The sequence below is a fragment of the Drosophila yakuba genome, chromosome 2R (assembly GCF_016746365.2).
Source record: "Drosophila yakuba strain Tai18E2 chromosome 2R, Prin_Dyak_Tai18E2_2.1, whole genome shotgun sequence".
In the NCBI taxonomy this organism is placed as follows: Eukaryota; Metazoa; Arthropoda; class Insecta; order Diptera; family Drosophilidae; genus Drosophila; species Drosophila yakuba.
In genome coordinates, this window is record NC_052528.2 from 12585874 (window position 1) to 12603388 (window position 17515).

The 17515-nt window shown below is 44.8% G+C and overlaps 5 protein-coding genes and 1 long non-coding RNA gene across 24 annotated transcripts; 4 read left to right on the plus strand and 2 right to left on the minus strand.

Annotated features, from left to right (window-relative positions):
* The first annotated feature begins 53 nt into the window (after positions 1–53).
* On the plus strand, positions 54–1358 carry LOC6530341 (solute carrier family 25 member 35). Its single transcript, XM_002091232.4, has 3 exons — positions 54–301; positions 361–496; positions 604–1358. The coding sequence occupies exons 1-3, from the start codon at positions 54–56 to the stop codon at positions 1132–1134; spliced, it is 915 nt and encodes a 304-aa protein (XP_002091268.1). The 3' UTR covers positions 1135–1358.
* A 142-nt stretch (positions 1359–1500) lies between these two features.
* LOC6530342 (solute carrier family 25 member 35) lies at positions 1501–3053 on the plus strand. The gene is made up of 3 exons (XM_002091233.4): positions 1501–1921; positions 2241–2376; positions 2430–3053. The coding sequence occupies exons 1-3, from the start codon at positions 1674–1676 to the stop codon at positions 2967–2969; spliced, it is 924 nt and encodes a 307-aa protein (XP_002091269.1). The 5' UTR covers positions 1501–1673; the 3' UTR covers positions 2970–3053.
* LOC120320962 lies at positions 1970–3242 on the minus strand. 2 transcript variants are annotated; one of them, XR_005560483.2, is made up of 2 exons: positions 3071–3242; positions 1970–3006 (listed from the first exon to the last, which is right to left on the minus strand). It is a non-coding gene; the product is annotated as an uncharacterized LOC120320962 (long non-coding RNA). The 2 variants fall into 2 exon arrangements; XR_005560482.2 differs by having other exon boundaries at positions 1970–3016.
* Positions 3243–3335: 93 nt separating this feature from the next.
* Positions 3336–5839, plus strand: LOC6530343 (receptor expression-enhancing protein 5). Of its 3 annotated transcripts, none has more exons than XM_002091234.4 (4): positions 3336–3577; positions 5123–5355; positions 5421–5520; positions 5584–5839. In XM_002091234.4, exons 1-4 carry the CDS (start codon positions 3427–3429, stop codon positions 5643–5645), a joined length of 546 nt encoding a protein of 181 aa, XP_002091270.1. In that variant the 5' UTR covers positions 3336–3426; the 3' UTR covers positions 5646–5839. The 3 variants fall into 3 exon arrangements, with proteins under 3 accessions (XP_002091270.1, XP_015052634.1, XP_015052635.1); XM_015197148.3 differs by lacking the exon at positions 3336–3577 and adding an exon at positions 4094–4316; XM_015197149.3 differs by lacking the exon at positions 3336–3577 and adding an exon at positions 4944–5062.
* Positions 5821–6431, minus strand: LOC6530344 (probable 28S ribosomal protein S16, mitochondrial). Its single transcript, XM_002091235.3, has 2 exons — positions 6206–6431; positions 5821–6140 (listed from the first exon to the last, which is right to left on the minus strand). Exons 1-2 carry the CDS (start codon positions 6320–6322, stop codon positions 5868–5870), a joined length of 390 nt encoding a protein of 129 aa, XP_002091271.1. The 5' UTR covers positions 6323–6431; the 3' UTR covers positions 5821–5867.
* A 100-nt stretch (positions 6432–6531) lies between these two features.
* LOC6530345 (zinc finger protein 436) lies at positions 6532–14606 on the plus strand. 16 transcript variants are annotated; one of them, XM_039371957.2, is made up of 13 exons: positions 6533–7094; positions 7288–7398; positions 9152–9288; positions 9368–9447; positions 9922–10224; positions 10572–10768; positions 10846–10951; positions 11020–11344; positions 11412–11576; positions 11639–11786; positions 11855–12000; positions 12058–12670; positions 13894–14606. In XM_039371957.2, exons 3-13 carry the CDS (start codon positions 9152–9154, stop codon positions 14059–14061), a joined length of 2388 nt encoding a protein of 795 aa, XP_039227891.1. In that variant the 5' UTR covers positions 6533–7094; positions 7288–7398; the 3' UTR covers positions 14062–14606. The 16 variants fall into 16 exon arrangements, with proteins under 16 accessions (XP_015052641.1, XP_015052640.1, XP_039227891.1 ...); XM_015197155.3 differs by having other exon boundaries at positions 6532–7398; XM_015197154.3 differs by having other exon boundaries at positions 6532–7398; positions 11858–12000.
* The last annotated feature ends 2909 nt before the right edge of the window (positions 14607–17515 follow it).

Consider the following 17515-nt stretch of genomic DNA (forward strand, 5'->3'; position numbering starts at 1 on the left):
CAAGTATAGCGTTAGTGATCACTAGATTGTGATACAGAACGGACGTCTCATTGATGGCTACGTCGGATTTTGTGCTGGGTGGCGTGGCTGCCATGGGAGCTGGTGTCTTCACCAATCCCGTGGAGGTGATCAAGACACGCATCCAGCTTCAGGGAGAGCTGGCCGCCCGAGGATCTCATGCTCAGCCATACAAAAGTGTCTTCCAGGCCTTTGTGACTGTGGCCAAAAACGATGGTATTCTTGGTCTGCAGAAAGGATTGGCTCCTGCCTTATGCTTCCAGTTTGTAATCAACTCGTTTCGGTAGGTAAAAGTTGTAATTAAATTTTCCAATAATATATTTTCATCTGTTCTATCCACAGGTTGAGTATATACACCCATGCCGTAGAGAAGGGTTGGGTCCACAACAGCAAAGGCGAGATCTCCTTTGCAAAGGGAATGTTCTGGGGCGCCTTGGGCGGCGTTGTGGGTTCCTATTGTGCCAGTCCCTTCTTCCTGGTAAGCGATTATGTAAATCAAACATTGGAGGTGTCTGCTTTGGCGAACATTTGACAATGTCTAGCTCAGATAAGATAAGACTGCTGATAGCTACATTCCCATTTCAGATCAAGACGCAACTTCAGGCGCAGGCAGCCAAGCAGATCGCCGTTGGTTATCAGCATCAGCACGCCTCGATGAGTGATGCATTTAGAAAGATATACCGGAAGAACGGCGTCTTTGGACTCTGGCGAGGATCTTTGGCAAATGTGAACCGTGCCACTGTTGCGTCCGCCGTTCAAATCGCAGTTTTCGGCCAAGCCAAGAGTCTCTTAAAGGAAAACGGAGTGGTAACTCATCCCACAATCCTGTCCTTCTGCTCTGGCCTAGCCGCTGGCTCATTTGTGTCGCTGGCAATCACTCCATTGGATGTGATTACCACTCGACTTTACAATCAGGGAGTTGATGCCCAAGGTCGGGGCATTTACTACAGAAGCTGGTTGGACTGTCTGCTTAAGATCCTAAGATCGGAGGGGGTATATGGGTTGTACAAGGGCTTTTGGCCCATCTATCTGAGGAGTGCTCCATATTCCACCTTGGTGCTTCTGTTCTTTGACGAACTAATTGCCCTGAGGGAAAAGTACGATCTTCACTACTAGTGCAAATTATTTGAAACACAAAAACATTTACGTATTATCCCTTTTGTTTTCATTCGTTAATACTACGTAGTTATATACATTCTAGACACCCTTGTTTCAAAATATTAAAAACAATACAAATCTATGTATTGCTAAATCCCAACATAAAATATATCCAATGAAGAGGGTAAGTAAAGACAAGGTTTAAGCGGAAATGAGAAATAAATCCTTTTAACTTATGTAAATAGTTTTGATTTTTGTCTAAATGCGAGGCAAAAACAATCCTAAAAATCCGCAATCTATCGATACTATCGATAAAAATTGATATAAATAAATTTCTTAAAAAAATAAATAATAAATAATGAATAAATAAATAAAAAAGTAAACAAATTAGTCAGTTAACCTTCAAAGCTGCAAGTCGAGCAAATTAGTTTTGAAATGGGAAGTAATAATTCGATAAATGTAATAATCGGTGGTTTTACAACTCTGGCGAGAACTATCTATTTATGTTAACAAAATGATAACGTAAGATCAACTATTTCCAAAGTTGAGTTGAAAGAATGACCAAGTCTGATTTTGTGCTGGGTGGGGTGGCAGCGATGAATGCGGTGGTGCTCACCAATCCCATCGATGTGGTCAAGACGCGGATGCAGCTCCAGGGAGAGCTGTCGGCCCGAGGAACCTATGTGGAGCCCTACAAGAATATTGCCCAGGCTATGTGGCAGATAGCCCGCAACGACGGACTCCTTGCATTGGAGAAGGGTCTTGCTCCGGCACTGTGTTACCAATTTGTCCTCAACTCGGTCAGGCAAGTGCTAGGGTCGTTGTCATATGTATGCATTGTAATAGACATTCATTTCCAACCATACACATCTAAGTCATTAAACTTTATTCTTACTATGTATATTAGAGGGAGTTTTAAACAAATTATTTACAAGTGACCATGCACTTATGCAATGCCAAGTAATGTATGGTGTTACTTTTAAGTCTCCCGAACTAATGATAAATGCACTCTTATCTTATCTACCGTTGTGGCGTAATAAACATTTAAATTAAGTCGTTACCTTTACTCTTAAAAATAGTTAATTTAAGCAAAATGCATTGTAAATACCCTTTCCTTATGATAGGCTAAGTGTTTATTCGAACGCATTGGAGCTGGGATACTTGCAGAATGAGGATGGCTCCATATCCTTCTACAAGGGCATGTTCTTTGGAGCTCTTGGCGGATGTACGGGGACCTATTTCGCCAGTCCCTTCTACATGGTGAGTAGTACTACATCGCCTAGAACTTGCGATCTGATATGTTTCCATTGTAGATAAAGGCGCAACAGCATGCCCAGGCTGTTCAGTCCATTGCCGTGGGATTTCAGCACAAGCACACCTCGATGATAGATGCCCTGCAGCACATTTACCGGACCAATGGCATTTCCGGATTCTGGCGCGCAGCACTACCAAGCCTGAATCGAACGTTGGTTGCCTCCAGTGTCCAGATCGGCACCTTTCCTAAGGCCAAGGCATTTCTGAAGGATAATGGATGGGTCTCCCATCCGGTTCTCCTATCTTTCTGTGCCGGCTTAACGTCGGGCACCTTTGTGGCGGTGGCCAATTCACCCCTTGACGTGGTCACCACTCGGATGTACAATCAGCCAGTGGATGAAAAGGGCCGTGGAATCATGTACAAAGGCCTGGTGGATTGCTTTACTAGGATCATTAAAACCGAAGGAATTCATGGGATGTACAAGGGCTTCTGGCCCATCTACTTTCGTAGTGCTCCACACACCACCTTGACATTTGTGTTTTTTGAAAAGTTGCTCTATCTGCGTGATCGTTATGTTTACCCCCCGCACCAAAACTGAAAAGTCTAGTCTCGAAAGCCGAAAGATACCTGTAAGTCTGTCATGATCTGACTTTAATTAAATAATGAAATTGTTATTTTTAAACTATTTTATTACTGTACCTTGAAATACAGGTCAACCGCTATTAGTTTCTCTCTTATGTGCGTTGTTGCATTACATTTTTAACTAAATTTTAAATTAGTTTTAAATAAAAGTATCTAGACACTAGAAAGATTTTTGGTATTTACAATTATGTTTTGTAAAAAACCAAATAAAAGTAAAAGGCATCAGGACTGAAATTTTAGTATGACCTGTCCACATCGATAGGCGGCGATAGATTCGGAAAATACCGTCTTTCGACTACGATGAACGATTGGCTCCGATAGGCGCAAACAACTATCGACAGGCATCTGGAAAGTCGGCGGCGTCGCATATTTTTGATTGACAATTAGATATATTTAAATACAAGTTTTGCAAAATGGCCGCACAGGTAGCTCAGGTGCAGCAGTTCTTGAACGGCTACAAGGAGGACGTAAACAAGTCCCTGCGGGATCCGTCCAAGCCGTGGGCCAAACTCTTCGATACCGTTGAAGAAAAGACCGGCGTGGAAAGGGTCAATATTTTCGTTGGTGAGTGCGGGTTGCGGGTCATCCTGGCGACGTCATCGCACGTCCTTCGCTGAACCAGCGCCCCAATGAGGCCCCCATGTGACCTCCTGCCAGTTGACTGCGTAACCAGTGAGATTCGCCTAGAGATGCAGTGAAATATTTCGGGATGCTTATAAATAGCAACCTGTTATATATAGCCATGTTATGTGGCTGAACCAGGATGGAGGGGGCCTAATCACCGCCAGGTGACCAATTAGGGAATTAGTCAGACGACTTAAACGCCAAAGCCCAATTAAATAGTGTGTCTGTTTTATCACCAAGCGCCTCCAACTAATACACCTCACTTTTTGAGCATGTGATGTGTGCGTGTAAAGAGGCTACGTAGGCAGCTGGCGATGTGTGCGTCTGTTATCCAGAAAAGTTTCATGTTTTGTGCTTTTCTTTGTTTACTTCAACGAAAGTACACATTTTTCTCAGTACGCGGTGAGCAATACATCTCGCGCATTCCATTGCCACATTATCTAGGCGATCTGGAGAAAGTCCAGCTCGGCGGGGTCAAAAGGTCTGAATTATTAAGACGTGGCGCTGTTGGCACACGTGTAGCAAATCTACTCACTCACCTGTGTGCGTTGGTAGAGCTTTAAGTTCGTTCGGTGCTCGCCGGAGTTACCGATGTGGCTCTGGGATTATATTATGCTAATCAGACAGCGACAGGAGACGAGGCGCAATGTCAGAGTTCCCCTGGTTTACCTCGGCACAGGTGAGAATGCTGTCAGAATGGCAAAAGGAGGCATTTTTCAAAGCCAAAGTCTATGTACTCTTGCAATCATGATAGACATTGATTCATCATTCAAACATTTGGCCCCATTAGCTGTTATTCATTTGGGGGCTGTATTTGTGTAAACAAACTTATGCATATTAAGAAACAGTCATTTGTGGAGAATTCATACCCATTGTGAAAAATAATTCACTTGAACTGTGGGTTTTGTGGTTTGTAATAGAACCCACCTTTGTGCAATCTTGGCAAAGTACCCTCTGCTAGGGTATAAATATAATTAGCCGCCATCGAGCATGAATGACATCATAAATTTATGGCAAACCAACACGCCGTAGTCCGCTCATCTGGGTGGGCAAAATGCAACTGGCCGGGATCAGAAGCAGGTCGAGACATCTACTGACAACAGCTAAGGGTTTATAATTAGCCAAAGGCATGGGACGGTTTAGGAACCCCAGGGATCCACGAAGGGGCGCCCTTGAAAGGTGTACAAGTATCTGGCAATATGCCCTTCGAACAGTTAGTCTTGTAGCAAAAGCGTGTAAGTCTGAAATCCCTCTGATCGCCCTGCGCCTTGTAGAACCGCTCCTGCCTTGGATCTGCTTATAGCCAAAGGGAAAATGCGCCACTAGGGCAATATCAATTGACCAACTAGACGGCAAACATGGCAGTCGAGGAATTTGAGAGCAAAATTATCCAGCTGTTTGTAGAGAACGCCCTCCTGCGCTTCGGTAGAGCTCCATCAATGACTTGAAGCTCTTTACTATTAAGGTATTTTATATTGTCTATAGGTGCTGTTGGTATCTGCGCCTTGTGGTTGATCTTTGGATGGGGCGCCCAGCTGCTGTGCAACACCATTGGAGTTCTGTACCCTGCATACATTTCCATCCATGCTATCGAGTCCAGCACAAAGCAGGACGACACCAAGTGGCTGATCTACTGGGTCACGTTTGGCATCTTCACCGTGATTGAATTCTTTTCGAGTCTGCTAACTTCAGTGATTCCCTTCTACTGGCTGCTGAAGGTGAGTTTTGAATTCCCTATACATGAGGTTATTATTTTAAATGGTTTGCTTTGCTCCACATGTAGTGTGCCTTCCTCATCTGGTGCATGCTGCCCACGGAACAGAATGGTTCTACCATCATCTACCGCAAGTTGGTGCGACCCTATTTCCTGAAACATCACGAATGTGAGTAAATTCACATCTTAGATAGTATAATTTTGCTAAAAGCGGATCTATTTTCACCAACAGCTGTCGACAGGATTATTGATGATGGCATTAAGAAGGCCGCTGGTGTGCTGAAGCACGATTAGGATGCGAATGTTCCATCGCTCCGCCCGCTGCTCGCTTATCCATGCATTTGATTATGGGCCTGGTCACCAACCTCACCTCGTATTGGTTACGTTTTGCAATAAATTTTAATTCTGTATTCATTTTGTTGTTGATAAGAGCACCACTGTTTGCGGAACCAGAAGAAATCTCCGTTTGTTAAACGTAAAAACGAAAAGGAGGCTTTTATTGAGGAACATTTATCATTAAGCGGTCGATTCCGCCTTTTCTGACGAAGCCTCCGCTTCGGCAGCTGCTCTTCGGTTCCGCCAGGCGGTCATGTAGGTGCGCGGGTGGATGGGCAGTAGTCCGGCGATACCAAGGAGTTCTGCGGCCGGCGTGGACAAGTGGGCACCCTTGCCAAGCCAATAGCGGATTCTCTCCGTGTTCAGGGCCACCAATCTTTCGTTGTAGTCGTTGGGCAGGGGGTCAAAGGAGCCAACCTGCTCGATGACAGGCTGGTGCTGGTTCTTACGCCGCTAAACCGCCAAATAAAGTTTCTAATTTAAAGTTTTAACTATTTTAATGGCCTACAATTACACACCTCCATGACGACAATGTGATAAAAAGGCCGGTTGGAGCAGCCCAGGCGAACGAATCGAATGATTTTGGCCGACTTGGCATAGAAGCGGCCAATGCCACTGGCTGGTGATAGTGACATCTCAATATTTTTTATATCTAATACAAGTTTTGGTACAAAATAAGGATTCAATCAGAAAATGTGAATTGTTATGCAAAGCATGACCGTTGGGGGAACTTTGAAAAATACCACGCAATTGGGTCACACTGTTCACATGCGCTACCAGCGTTGCCACACCCGACCGCCTATGGTAGACAGTTGTCGCGCCTCGGCAACCCTGGCCCGCGCACACACAAGATGGCGTCAGAGAACGAGAAGCACGAACACTAAGGAATTTGTTCAGTGGTGTCTGTGTCTGTGAATTATATTGAAGGAAAAAGAGTGTTTTGTTTATAAATTTAATTGCAAAAACTGCACATCGTCACACGGGGCGCGTGCACACACATCGGCGCACACGCACACCCACGCCCAGGCGACACGCAAAACGCAAAACCGAGTGTGTGTTATCAATGGAGTGTGTGTTCCCCAACGCCAAGTGAATTTTTTTCGTTGAGACCGAGGGACGGAAAAAAATGGCGCCCGCAGCCAGAGCAACTTGACTTTCTTTTCGGTCTATATACAAGTTGTTCGCCCCCGTCTCGTCGTCGGCGAGCGAATGCGGTGATTTTAATTCGATTTCGTCGCAGTGCGATATATCCCCAAGAAGAAACCTAACGAATATTGATGAAAAAGTGCTTGTGGGACCCCCCCAAACGTATTTGAATTTGTTGTGTACATTTTGGCTTCGAACACAGCCGCAAAAATACCATTACCAATTTCCACTTACTACTACTAGAGAGGAGGCTAGTATTTTGTACGTGCTTTAGAATACATACATACATACCTACATATACCACAAGCAAGCGAGAAGTGCAATTACATTTGCGTTTGGAAATTTTGCGCTTTTTTCTCTTCCGTCCTCCCACCCAACAAAAAAAATATCCCCGCTCCCCTCTCCTCTCTCTCTTTCTCAACCCGCATTGTGCTAAATAATGTGCGCCGCCCAGAATCCGCCGCCCTTCGGCTATACCTGGGGTTTTGCGGACAACGGCAACCGCGCCGCCGAATCGGTACTGGAGATATCGCCCAACATCAACTATACGGTCAGCGGGGAGTCGGTGAGTCCAAAGTTATATCGCTATGAAACTGATAAACCCGTTGAAAGCTGCTAGGCTAAGGATATTTTGCCCCCATACCCCCGCTTCAGGTGCGTGTGTGTGGGTGTTGGTGCTGCTGTTGCTGTTGCTTTCCCACACCGAATTGTGTTGTGGCCCACCAATGCATACACACAAACGCACACACGCACTGCGTTACACTCGCTCACGGACTCGCTCGCCTCACCAACACTCGCTGTTTTCGGCAACGAACTGTGTATGTATACGGCCCGAATGGCATTCACGTATACGGTATACGTGGAAAACGAGTGACTGCGAGTGTGACATACAGACTTACGTACATGTACAACGTATATATGCATACGCCATACACTTTATGTAACTGCGTTGTCATGCGAATATACGAATATGTACGTTTATGTATGTTTATATGGGGGGAATGGAGCGAGTGTGTTAGAATTCTTTTACCATACATCCATAGGGGTTTTTTTCGTTTCCATTTCATTCGTAAACATTCATAATTTGGTATTTGTAAAACGAATGCGTACACAAGTGGCTCTGTGTGCAGAGAAATTCCCAAAATACAACACGCGCACCTGGCGAGCAAGTAAATAAATAAATAGCTGAAATTCCCTCCCACAGCCAAATCGGAGCAATTAATTAGCGGGAAGGTCGTGAAATTTTCAAAAGTCTGGCAGCTGGCAAAGGCAATCGATGCTAATCGATATTTTTCTAGGCTATTCATATATCGCTAACCTAATTTAAGTTCTATTAATAATTATTGCTTATCCATAGGTTTTGTTGCTGTTTCTTTTTTGGAGACCAATCATTTTTGTTGTGCAATTGACAGGAGAAATTGTGTTTGTTGTTTTTATTTTATTTTTGCGGCCACTTACACAATGGTAACCGCAGCGAATTCGCCGCACTTGCGCGCCCGATATCTCCGCATGTGTGCGTCAGTGCCGAATTCGCCGCGCTTACTGCTCTGTTTGAATGTGTATGTATGCACGCACACACGACGAGAAATGACGTGTGCTCCTCAGTGTGCGTTTGGTGTCGTGCGTGTGTTTTGATTACTTTTGCCTCACCATTTTGGCGCCCATCACACACACTCTTATGCCACGATGTCCAATTGCACTCACACACACATAGAGTGAAAAAGGCGCGCTTTTTGCGAACATCCCCTCCCGCTCTCAGCGCCCCTCTCCCTCCTCGCTCACTGTTTATCATCTGTTGCCGCACTGCTGGCTGCGCAGGTGTAGCGTGGAGTTATTGGCGGTTATTATCAATTAGAGCGAAAACAATAGACAACCACTTCGTTAATAGAAGCACCAATAGCCAACTCGAATCACAGCCTGCAGATCTCAGCATAGCGAGTGGCGACTGTACTAGCTGCTAAGTTCAAGTTCCGAAAATAAACGGTTCATGAAGGTCAATCCATTCAGAAGTTTAAGCTGAACAATAAAACTGACACAAGTCTACTTCAACCTTATTTAAATGATTTTTTTTCAAGATTTGTAGGGAATTTTTGTATGGAATTATAGAAACGAGGAACAATATACATAGATGAAGCGCAATTTCAAGGACCACGTGTAAACCAAACATTTTTTTGTTATCTCGTTTGAAGCATATTAACTAGAAACTCTACAATACTTAACTTAGTTTTTATCTTTACAAGCTTTTGCAGTTTATTTAGAAATATAGACTAACCTTAATTTACGGCAATCAGTATGTGTACTAATAGTCTTTGTTCCAGATGCCCTATCTATTATCGACGGATGGATCATTGGCAGTTCAAAAGGATGTCAAAGGGCTCACAGCTGGCGGCAAAAATAATGTCGTTCGTCGCATGTTTGTCGTAAACGATCCTTCATTTCCGCCTGGAACACAAAGGTGCGTTGGCACTCCAGCTGCCCAAAGAAAACCCCAATGTATCCCCAATTCTATATATCCTTTTGTGTATCCCTTGCAGAGTTATCACTGCCGGAGGAGCATCGACGGTGGTCAAGAAGCAGGACAACAATCAGCAGGTCCTGAGCCTAGACAAGAACTGTAAGTGGATCGATTCAAGAGGAATCTAAAACCATCGATTCGATTCAGTGTTGCACGCATTGCTGTTACTGTGTTGTGATTATCTATATATTTTGGGTTTTCTGTTAATCGATTGTTTTTCTCTCTCTACTCCCGTTTATTTATTTAATTTATTTATTATTTTTTTTTAATTCTCGCTCGATCTCGCTCGCCCTTGAATTCAACCCGAAAAACCGAACCCGAAACCGAAACCCAAAATCCACCATCTCCTCCAATAAATCCCATTGTGCTTGTGTGTATGCCCGTTTTGCTATTGCACCCGTTCCACCACCGATCATCTCGCTAACTGCACCGCACCAAACAACAAAATTACCATCTCATCATATAACACCACACACACACAACACCTCATCACTTGGCGGGCGGCGGGCGCGGGCTGATCGAACCTTCTCCAACCGAAATGAAACGTATCAACCCATCGAATTGAAACAACAGATCTGCTGGTGGATCCGGCCACGGCCGCAGCAGCTGCAGCCGCTGCTGGTGGGGATTCGGGTCTCGCCCACCACCATACGTTGACCAACGGTAGCATTGTTGATGCGAAGACCGGACAGACGGTGCTAACCGCCGGATCTGCGGCGGCCAAGTCGCACTTCAGCTCGATCGGAGCACTGCATCTCACGCAAGAGGAGTGCAACGAGATCCTGATCAAGCGCGCCATCGCTGCCGGCCACCATCAGACGCACACGATCACCGCTGCCGACGGATCCCATCACCATGCGTCCGGCGGGACACCAAGTAAGCATCTCAAATCTGTGTTTGTTACCCCTGCTCCAGTCCCTCCTGCCACCTACTCCTTCACACACTACACACTACGATCTGATCTGATACCCAATTGAAGTAAATCCCACCGGAAAATTCCCGGCATATTGTTACATTCTCGGTTCCGGTTGCTTTTACCTGGTTGCGTGGTTACGTTGTAATCATAGTTTTTTCCATTGTTTAGTTTGTCTAACTTTGTTTTAAGTTTGATTAACCCAATTGAACCCAAATAGTTTGATTTGCATATTCAGTTTGTTCGGATCTTTGATTTTTTTCCTTTGTTTCTTCTCTATTTTTTTGTATCTTCCTTTGAATTCCATTTGGCTTTTGTTCCGTTGGCGGTGCAACAACACTCTTAGGTGACATACTTCCTGGTATTTCAGTTCAAGTACAGAAAGTTATACAAGGACTGGAAGATAACGAGGACTCGCAAGGCGAAGCACCCAACTTGAAGTTGGAGCCAGGCACATTAGAGTTGTCCCCTAAGACCGAACTACAGGAATCAATGCATTTCAGCGAAGTAAGTCGAATTTTTTTAGACGACATTCAATTAAATGATTAGTATGGTTTATTAATGCATTGTCTACTTCTTTTTAGACGGACGCCACCATCAAGAAGGAACGCCCGTACAGTTGCGACGAGTGCGGCAAGTCCTTTCTGCTCAAGCATCATTTGACAACCCACGCACGCGTGCACACAGGTGGTTGTTCTTGTTCCTGGAAAAATACCCCCAGCAATTGAGCAGGCCTAATCATTCCGTTTACCCCACAGGTGAACGCCCCCACATCTGCACTCATTGCGGCAAGAGCTTTGCGCACAAGCACTGTCTCAACACTCACCTGCTGCTCCACTCCACGGAGAGACCTTATCAGTGCCAGGAGTGCAAGAAGAGCTTCACCCTCAAGCACCATTTGCTGACCCATTCGCGGGTTCACAGCCGAGAGCGACCGTTCGTCTGCCAGGAGTGCGGGCGCGCATTTCCGCTTAAGCGGCACTTGGTCACGCACAGCAAGTTCCACGCCGGCGAACGACCCTATGTCTGCGAGGAATGTGGTGAGAGCTTTGCGCAGGAAAACCACCTGATTATGCACTCACGGTAAGTTGGCCTTTTAAATGGTTTCCATGATTTTCTAGTTTGATTGTTTATTGTCTATCCCGCACAGCTTCCACGGTTCATTGAATCCATTTGTTTGCGCCGAATGCGGAGCTTCATTTCCACGCAAGTTCCAATTGGTTAACCACGGACGTATTCACGGCAAGATTCCCCATTCGTGCACTGTATGCGGCAAAGAGTTTCTACAAAAGCGAACGCTAGTTTCCCACATGAGGTGAGGAAAGCGAATATATTCTTATATCGTGTTAATCAACTGTTAAATAATCTCTTTTAAAGGCGGGTACATACCGGCGAACAGGCGCATCCCTGTGTCAGCTGTGGTGAGGGATTCCTTACCAAGGCCGAATTGCACCAGCATGTGAGGACGGCGCACAATGGCGTCAATCCTAACACGAGCAGTGCCACCATCATAGCAAATCAACAGGTTTGTAGCATAAGCCTTTATTTTAAACTTTAAAATGGAAATTGACTGATTTAAATTACAAATTTAAGCAGCTACAGCAGGCCCATCATCATCAGGCTGGACAGCAAACGCATCCGCAGACCATTACCGTGGTGAGCAATCCGGGTAACTCTACGTTGCTGACTGTATCCACCACGGATGCCAATGGCGTGGCACGACCGCAGTTTGTGTGCCGGTAAGTAGTGACAGCTTAAGCATTATAACTCTCTTAAATATTGACATATCTTTACAGCGAGTGCGGTAGTGCTTTCAATAGCCGAGAAGCCTTGGCACTTCACTTGCGCCTTCACACTGGCGACAAGAGCCTGATGACAGATCTGTGTGCCTTGACAGCCGCGCTGCCGGGTCACTTCTTGAGCACGGCTAGCCTGAATCCTGGCACCGTGGTCACGGCAAATCCGAATCTGGTGGGCCAGAGCCCTGTGCCAGTGCAGATCATATCGTCCACCGGTCAGGTGATGTCGCAGACCACGCTGGTGCAGGCCGCCAACTCGACCCATCCACAAGCCGTAGTCACAGCGGTGCCTACGATGCCCGTGCACGGCCAGCAGCAGCATCTGCAGCATGTGGCCCAACAGCAGCAGCAACAGCAACAACAGCAGCAGCAGCAGCATGTTGTCTCCGTGGCGCCTGCCAACAAACCGAAGTCGCATTTCTGCGCCAGCTGCGGCAAGGGATTCGCCGCCAAGCACGGACTCATGCAGCACAATCGGCGTCACCCGAACGGCGGCTGCACGGTGCGCACACATGTATGCGAGTGCGGCAAGGCCTTCTTCCAGAAGAACCACCTGATGCTGCACCAGCGCCAGCATTTGGAGACGAAACCAGCCATATCGCAGCAACAGGTATGCTAGACTCCAGTTTCAGTCCAGTGCCTCTCCGATAGCCCGAAAATCAGATAACCAGTTAACCCACATAACTTGATATCCTGTCAACCCCGGATCTGATCCGAAACGCTCCGTTCCGCTCTTTAATGCTTTGATTTACACTACTTAGTTAGAGTTAAGTCTAATTCTAGTTGGGAGTCAGTTAGGCGGTCCTAACGTTCATGTAAAATACTAAGCACTTAAACAATGTTATTAAATCAACAATAAACGATTCTTATTGGCATTCTTAAAAGGCTTTGTTAGTCAGTCGGGAAGCGGCGAACAGATTTAGCGTACTCTAAGTTCAATGTCCCAATTGTTTTGCGTCTACTTTAATCAGCAATGCCCGCCCATTTATCCATCTATATATGTACCACTGAACCAATGAAACCAATCTGAAACATAATCGCATTACCTTTTCCAATACTTTGCAGCTTGTTGTACCAACTACTTCTTACTAAGAATTAAACGAAACAGAAAAACTGAAAAAAATATAAATAAAACCACAAATGAACATTAAAACCTAATCAAACGAAAACCAACTCGAGCGACATCCATTTGCACATGCGCACACTCACATGTTTGAATGTAAATCCAAACTCAGATGTGAAAGGTACTGGAGACTTTTGATCCATTCCGTTCGGATCTGTGTGAGATGTGTGAGTGTGCTGGTGTGGGTGGCTATGTGAAGGTGTGTCTGTCTATGCGTGTCTCTTACCAAATCTATAAATTAAAAGAAACCCATAACTCTGCAATGAATACAATCTAATCGTATAGTATCAAATCGAATTCCATTCAAAGGCCTCAGTTTGCGCGTTTAGGTGTGTATGACATATCCAAATTATCGCTAATTGTCTATAAGTGTTACTGTATATCATGATTTACGTATGTCTTTCGTTGTTTTTGCTGTTTAATTTGTTGTTGTCGTATGCTTGAGATAAACCTTATTATAGTCGACTTTGCCTGCGTCTACCCTGTATCTTCCCTATGATCTTTACATTTTTGTGCATTCTTATTCTTATTCCCTATCTTCGAAGCGTGCAATACGCTGCTTGTTCCCTCTTTGCCTGAGCGTAATATTTAGTTTAGTTGATATTATTTCTGCATATATAGACGTCTAGTCTAGTTTAGAGGCTGCGATGGTGGCGAAAAGTCTTTTACTGGCCGAAGCTAAACCTCCTTGTCCTTCCCCACTTTTACAGGAGACCGCCGCCCAGCAGCAACTGGCGAATGCCAGCGAACAGCAGCAGGTGCAGGTGCAAATAATGCCCGATGGCCAGATTCACGGAAAGGTAATCAAGTACGAGATTTGCCGCAATGTTTTGCCGGATGATCAGCAGCAGGAGCAGGCGGACATGAGCGCAGAGTAATTGAGATAAATTGTAAATACATGGGACGTGCAACAGCAACAGCAACAGCAACAGCAACAGCAACACAAAGTTAGCAACAGCATCAATAGCAACAGCATAAACGCATAACGGAACACCAGCACACTTGGACGTGGACAGGCAGATCCCTACCAGAGAGGTCATCGGAGTGGGGCGAATGCGATTCCCTTAAATGTAATATTTTAGTTAGCTTTAGGTTAGCGGTTAAGTGATCGCATTGTACACATAAAAGTTAACTAGCGTTACAGACATGAACACACCTTATATAATATATATACAGACATATATAGGTTTACGTATAGAAAGTATCTGTTAATTTTTGCGATGCCTTGGTCGCATCTAAAACAACAACCTGTATGAGTTGCAAGTTTTAAAGCGTTACGTTCAATTGGTTTTACGCATTACACGAGTTTTAATAACACAACTTATACACAAACTTATATTCAAATAGACAAAAAATATTTATGCTTAAGTGTAAACTGTATACATATTAACATGAAACATAGACGACTACGGATAGTACTAGACACTAGCATGCGTTGCACTTGAATACGTAACCAGCTGCCCGAATCCAGACGTGGGTGTTTGCGTGGTCCTCATCGTGGGCGTGCACTTGGGTCTGGCTATTCCTGCCCAGCATCGCGTTGGTGCAGCACTTTTCGAATGTACATACAGAAACCGGAGCTCGCTGCATGCCCAAGCAAATGCAGAACAGGTCTAAAAGAGCGCAGGCACTTCAGATGGAGTCTGGTGTCTAAGGAATGTGGAGTAGGTGCCTGGCACAAAAACTAGCTAACACAGATAACCAACACGAGAGGCGAGGGAAATCTTTAACGTAGGTGACTGCAATTGTTTGACAACCCAAAAACACAACATAGCAAACGAGAAACTTAAAAATTATTCAATGCAAATAGAATACAGAAGCAGCTAACAAAAACAGACACTCTTATAACCGACCCACAATCATCCAATGCACGCTTGGCGACGTATATCACACTGTAAAAAATCTACATTAAGTCTTAGGAGCGAGTTAAAGCAGACGGAACATAATTGGTAATTATCGTAATCGGATAAATGAAACAATAAATAATGAACCTACACTAAGCATATATTTTAATATGTAAGCCTTACAGAAATAGAAAAGGAAAAATATGAATTATAATAAACAAACCAACGTGTAATTGCAATCATTGCTGCATTGTTAATGGACTGGACAATGTTCATGCTTCGAAACAATTATGATGGGGTCTTATCTGTCCTATTTTAATAACCCGGCAAGCAGTAATCATTTAGTTTTCTATCTTTTGATAAGAACAGCGCCACATACCGTGCGATTCATTTAATTAGAAATGGCTTAGATATAACCATTTTACCACTATGTCGTAAAAGAAAAATAGTTTAATTTAAACCAAGTCCTTTTAGTTCAGAAACCAGAATTTGTTGGACCTATAGTTTTGTCACGCAGTGTACTGCCCAAGGAACTTTCTTTTGTCAAATATGAATGAACAACTTATTTATAGATTGGCTGATTAAACAAACAAACGCAAATATTTGCCATATTGACTGTGAGTCAACTCGAATGCAATTGCTCAGCAGCTAAATATTGAGGTACTTATGGAATGTTGAGAACGAAGTCTCTACAAAGTACGAAGCGTGTATGCAAATTTTGGTGAGTGTCAAGGTAATATTTAAGTCCGATAAGATAAAAGAAGTTTCCTAATTGTTTTGGCTAAGGGAAGCTTTAGGCACTGTTTCCGCAGGTGTCCCCAAATGGAAGTACCAATTAGATACATATGTGTGAGAGTTTCTGCCCCAAGCGACGGATAGGCTCGAGCACGTTGAGAATGTCCAACATGCGCAACTACCCGTAGTCATTACAATTCATTCGCCGCCATGGCTTTTAATTGTTTATAATTTTTTGAGGTACAAGTGAGCAATATAATATATTCGCCAAGCTACGTGACTGGGCTCCTCTTCATGCCCATATGGGCATCGATTGAATCCGAAGCGATTCCGAATTCGGGTATTCGGGCGTAAGAGAATGTCGTTTGCAAGTCGCCCTAAAAGTGCATTGTGCAATGGCTGGAGCAGCAGGCGGTAAAAAAAAATACATTTTCGGAGATCTCGACATTTCGGCCAACTGCCAAATAAGGGCTGACATGGACACACGTTACCTTGATGTGCGTTTCAGATCATTGTTGAATTAATATTAATTAAACTTGAGGCTATGCGACAGCCGAAACTTGCGCATAAATTTCGAGCACGCCCCTGCCGATGATTCGGTCTCAGAATTTTATTTCAGTTCCAAGGAAACTCGATGGGATGAGAGATGTCATCATAGCCCACACTCAATACAGCGATCTGCGTAGATCTGTCGCCCTAATTAGTCGGTGCCCAGGTTTTCCGGCGCACAGCACCCAGTGGCATAGTTCCCAATTGGCATTTGATCTGAATTGCATGCTCGTTCCAGATCCAGTTGCACTTTTATGCCCATGCCCATTTCCATGTCGAATGTTGTGTGCCGTGAATTGCTAAGCAGGCTCCACTGTGGCCGCTTTTATTTTCCACTTTAATTTTGCATTTGTGTCTTACTTCTATTTGTGTGATTTAATTTTGTGTACCCGGCCAGCAAACAAGTTTTGATTGCTTTTGGCTTCGCATGAAAATGAGCGCCGCTGCTCGTTGCTCATACGCCACGTATGACGTCAGGCCTCGAATTAAGCAAGGAATTGGGTTTTGCTTTTCATGATAGCTTGATTCGTCCGGTATACACACAGGGTTTGGAGGTCACATGGTGTTCTTCGGTCATTATGCAGCTGATCTATTGCACTCCCCATTCGGACATATCCACTTCCAGATACTTTTCATTGGCACCCACCCAAAGGCCGTTATAAATCAATTGGGCCATTGAGTGTATCGGGCATTATGGCGAATAAATCTTGATCTTAGCGTGGCTTACTCAGCTCCGCCGGAGACGCCCACGTAGCGCCGCTGCCACAGCCGCAGCCGCTCGGCTAGACGATCTCTGAATGTATCTACAAACATGGCCAGCATGTGCTGACTAATCGATGTCTAATGCCATTCAAATTGAATTGTGCATCCGACAGACGCAGCCGTTAGCCCGGCCTAATTTGGTTTGCCAATTCCGCATTTTGTGCCAATATTGTTATGGAAGACTGTTTGCTACGCAGGCGCACGCCCTGGAAGTTCGTGCTGCTCCGTTTTGTGTACCTGACAAGCTCAAACAGAAAGACCGCCGGCATCGGGCATCGGGCGTCGAGCATCAGACATCTGTTTGTTTTGTTTTTATTGCCACTTTCACAAAAGATCGATGCGGTGTGCGTGCGGTTTTTATTGGCTTATTGAACCCAGTCTTCGTGGCAGACCGGGCCAGGGGCGGATCTAGAACTTAGAGACTCTCTTTTGCAAAAAACCA

Coding starts and splice junctions, on each gene's coding strand:
- LOC6530341 (XM_002091232.4), top strand. CDS start 54: ATGGCTACGTCGGATTTTGTGCTGGGTGGCGTGGCTGCCATGGGAGCT. Junction 302..360: donor TTTGTAATCAACTCGTTTCG/GTAGGTAAAAGT, acceptor TTCTATCCACAG/GTTGAGTATATACACCCATG. Junction 497..603: donor GTGCCAGTCCCTTCTTCCTG/GTAAGCGATTAT, acceptor TTCCCATTTCAG/ATCAAGACGCAACTTCAGGC.
- LOC6530342 (XM_002091233.4), top strand. CDS start 1,674: ATGACCAAGTCTGATTTTGTGCTGGGTGGGGTGGCAGCGATGAATGCG. Junction 1,922..2,240: donor TTTGTCCTCAACTCGGTCAG/GCAAGTGCTAGG, acceptor TCCTTATGATAG/GCTAAGTGTTTATTCGAACG. Junction 2,377..2,429: donor TCGCCAGTCCCTTCTACATG/GTGAGTAGTACT, acceptor TTTCCATTGTAG/ATAAAGGCGCAACAGCATGC.
- LOC6530343 (XM_002091234.4), top strand. CDS start 3,427: ATGGCCGCACAGGTAGCTCAGGTGCAGCAGTTCTTGAACGGCTACAAG. Junction 3,578..5,122: donor AAGGGTCAATATTTTCGTTG/GTGAGTGCGGGT, acceptor TATTGTCTATAG/GTGCTGTTGGTATCTGCGCC. Junction 5,356..5,420: donor CCTTCTACTGGCTGCTGAAG/GTGAGTTTTGAA, acceptor CTCCACATGTAG/TGTGCCTTCCTCATCTGGTG.
- LOC6530344 (XM_002091235.3), bottom strand. CDS start 6,322: ATGTCACTATCACCAGCCAGTGGCATTGGCCGCTTCTATGCCAAGTCG. Junction 6,141..6,205: donor ATCACATTGTCGTCATGGAG/GTGTGTAATTGT, acceptor TTGGCGGTTTAG/CGGCGTAAGAACCAGCACCA.
- LOC6530345 (XM_015197155.3), top strand. CDS start 7,273: ATGTGCGCCGCCCAGAATCCGCCGCCCTTCGGCTATACCTGGGGTTTT. Junction 10,225..10,571: donor TGCGTCCGGCGGGACACCAA/GTAAGCATCTCA, acceptor GAATTCCATTTG/GCTTTTGTTCCGTTGGCGGT. Junction 12,001..12,057: donor CGACCGCAGTTTGTGTGCCG/GTAAGTAGTGAC, acceptor ATATCTTTACAG/CGAGTGCGGTAGTGCTTTCA.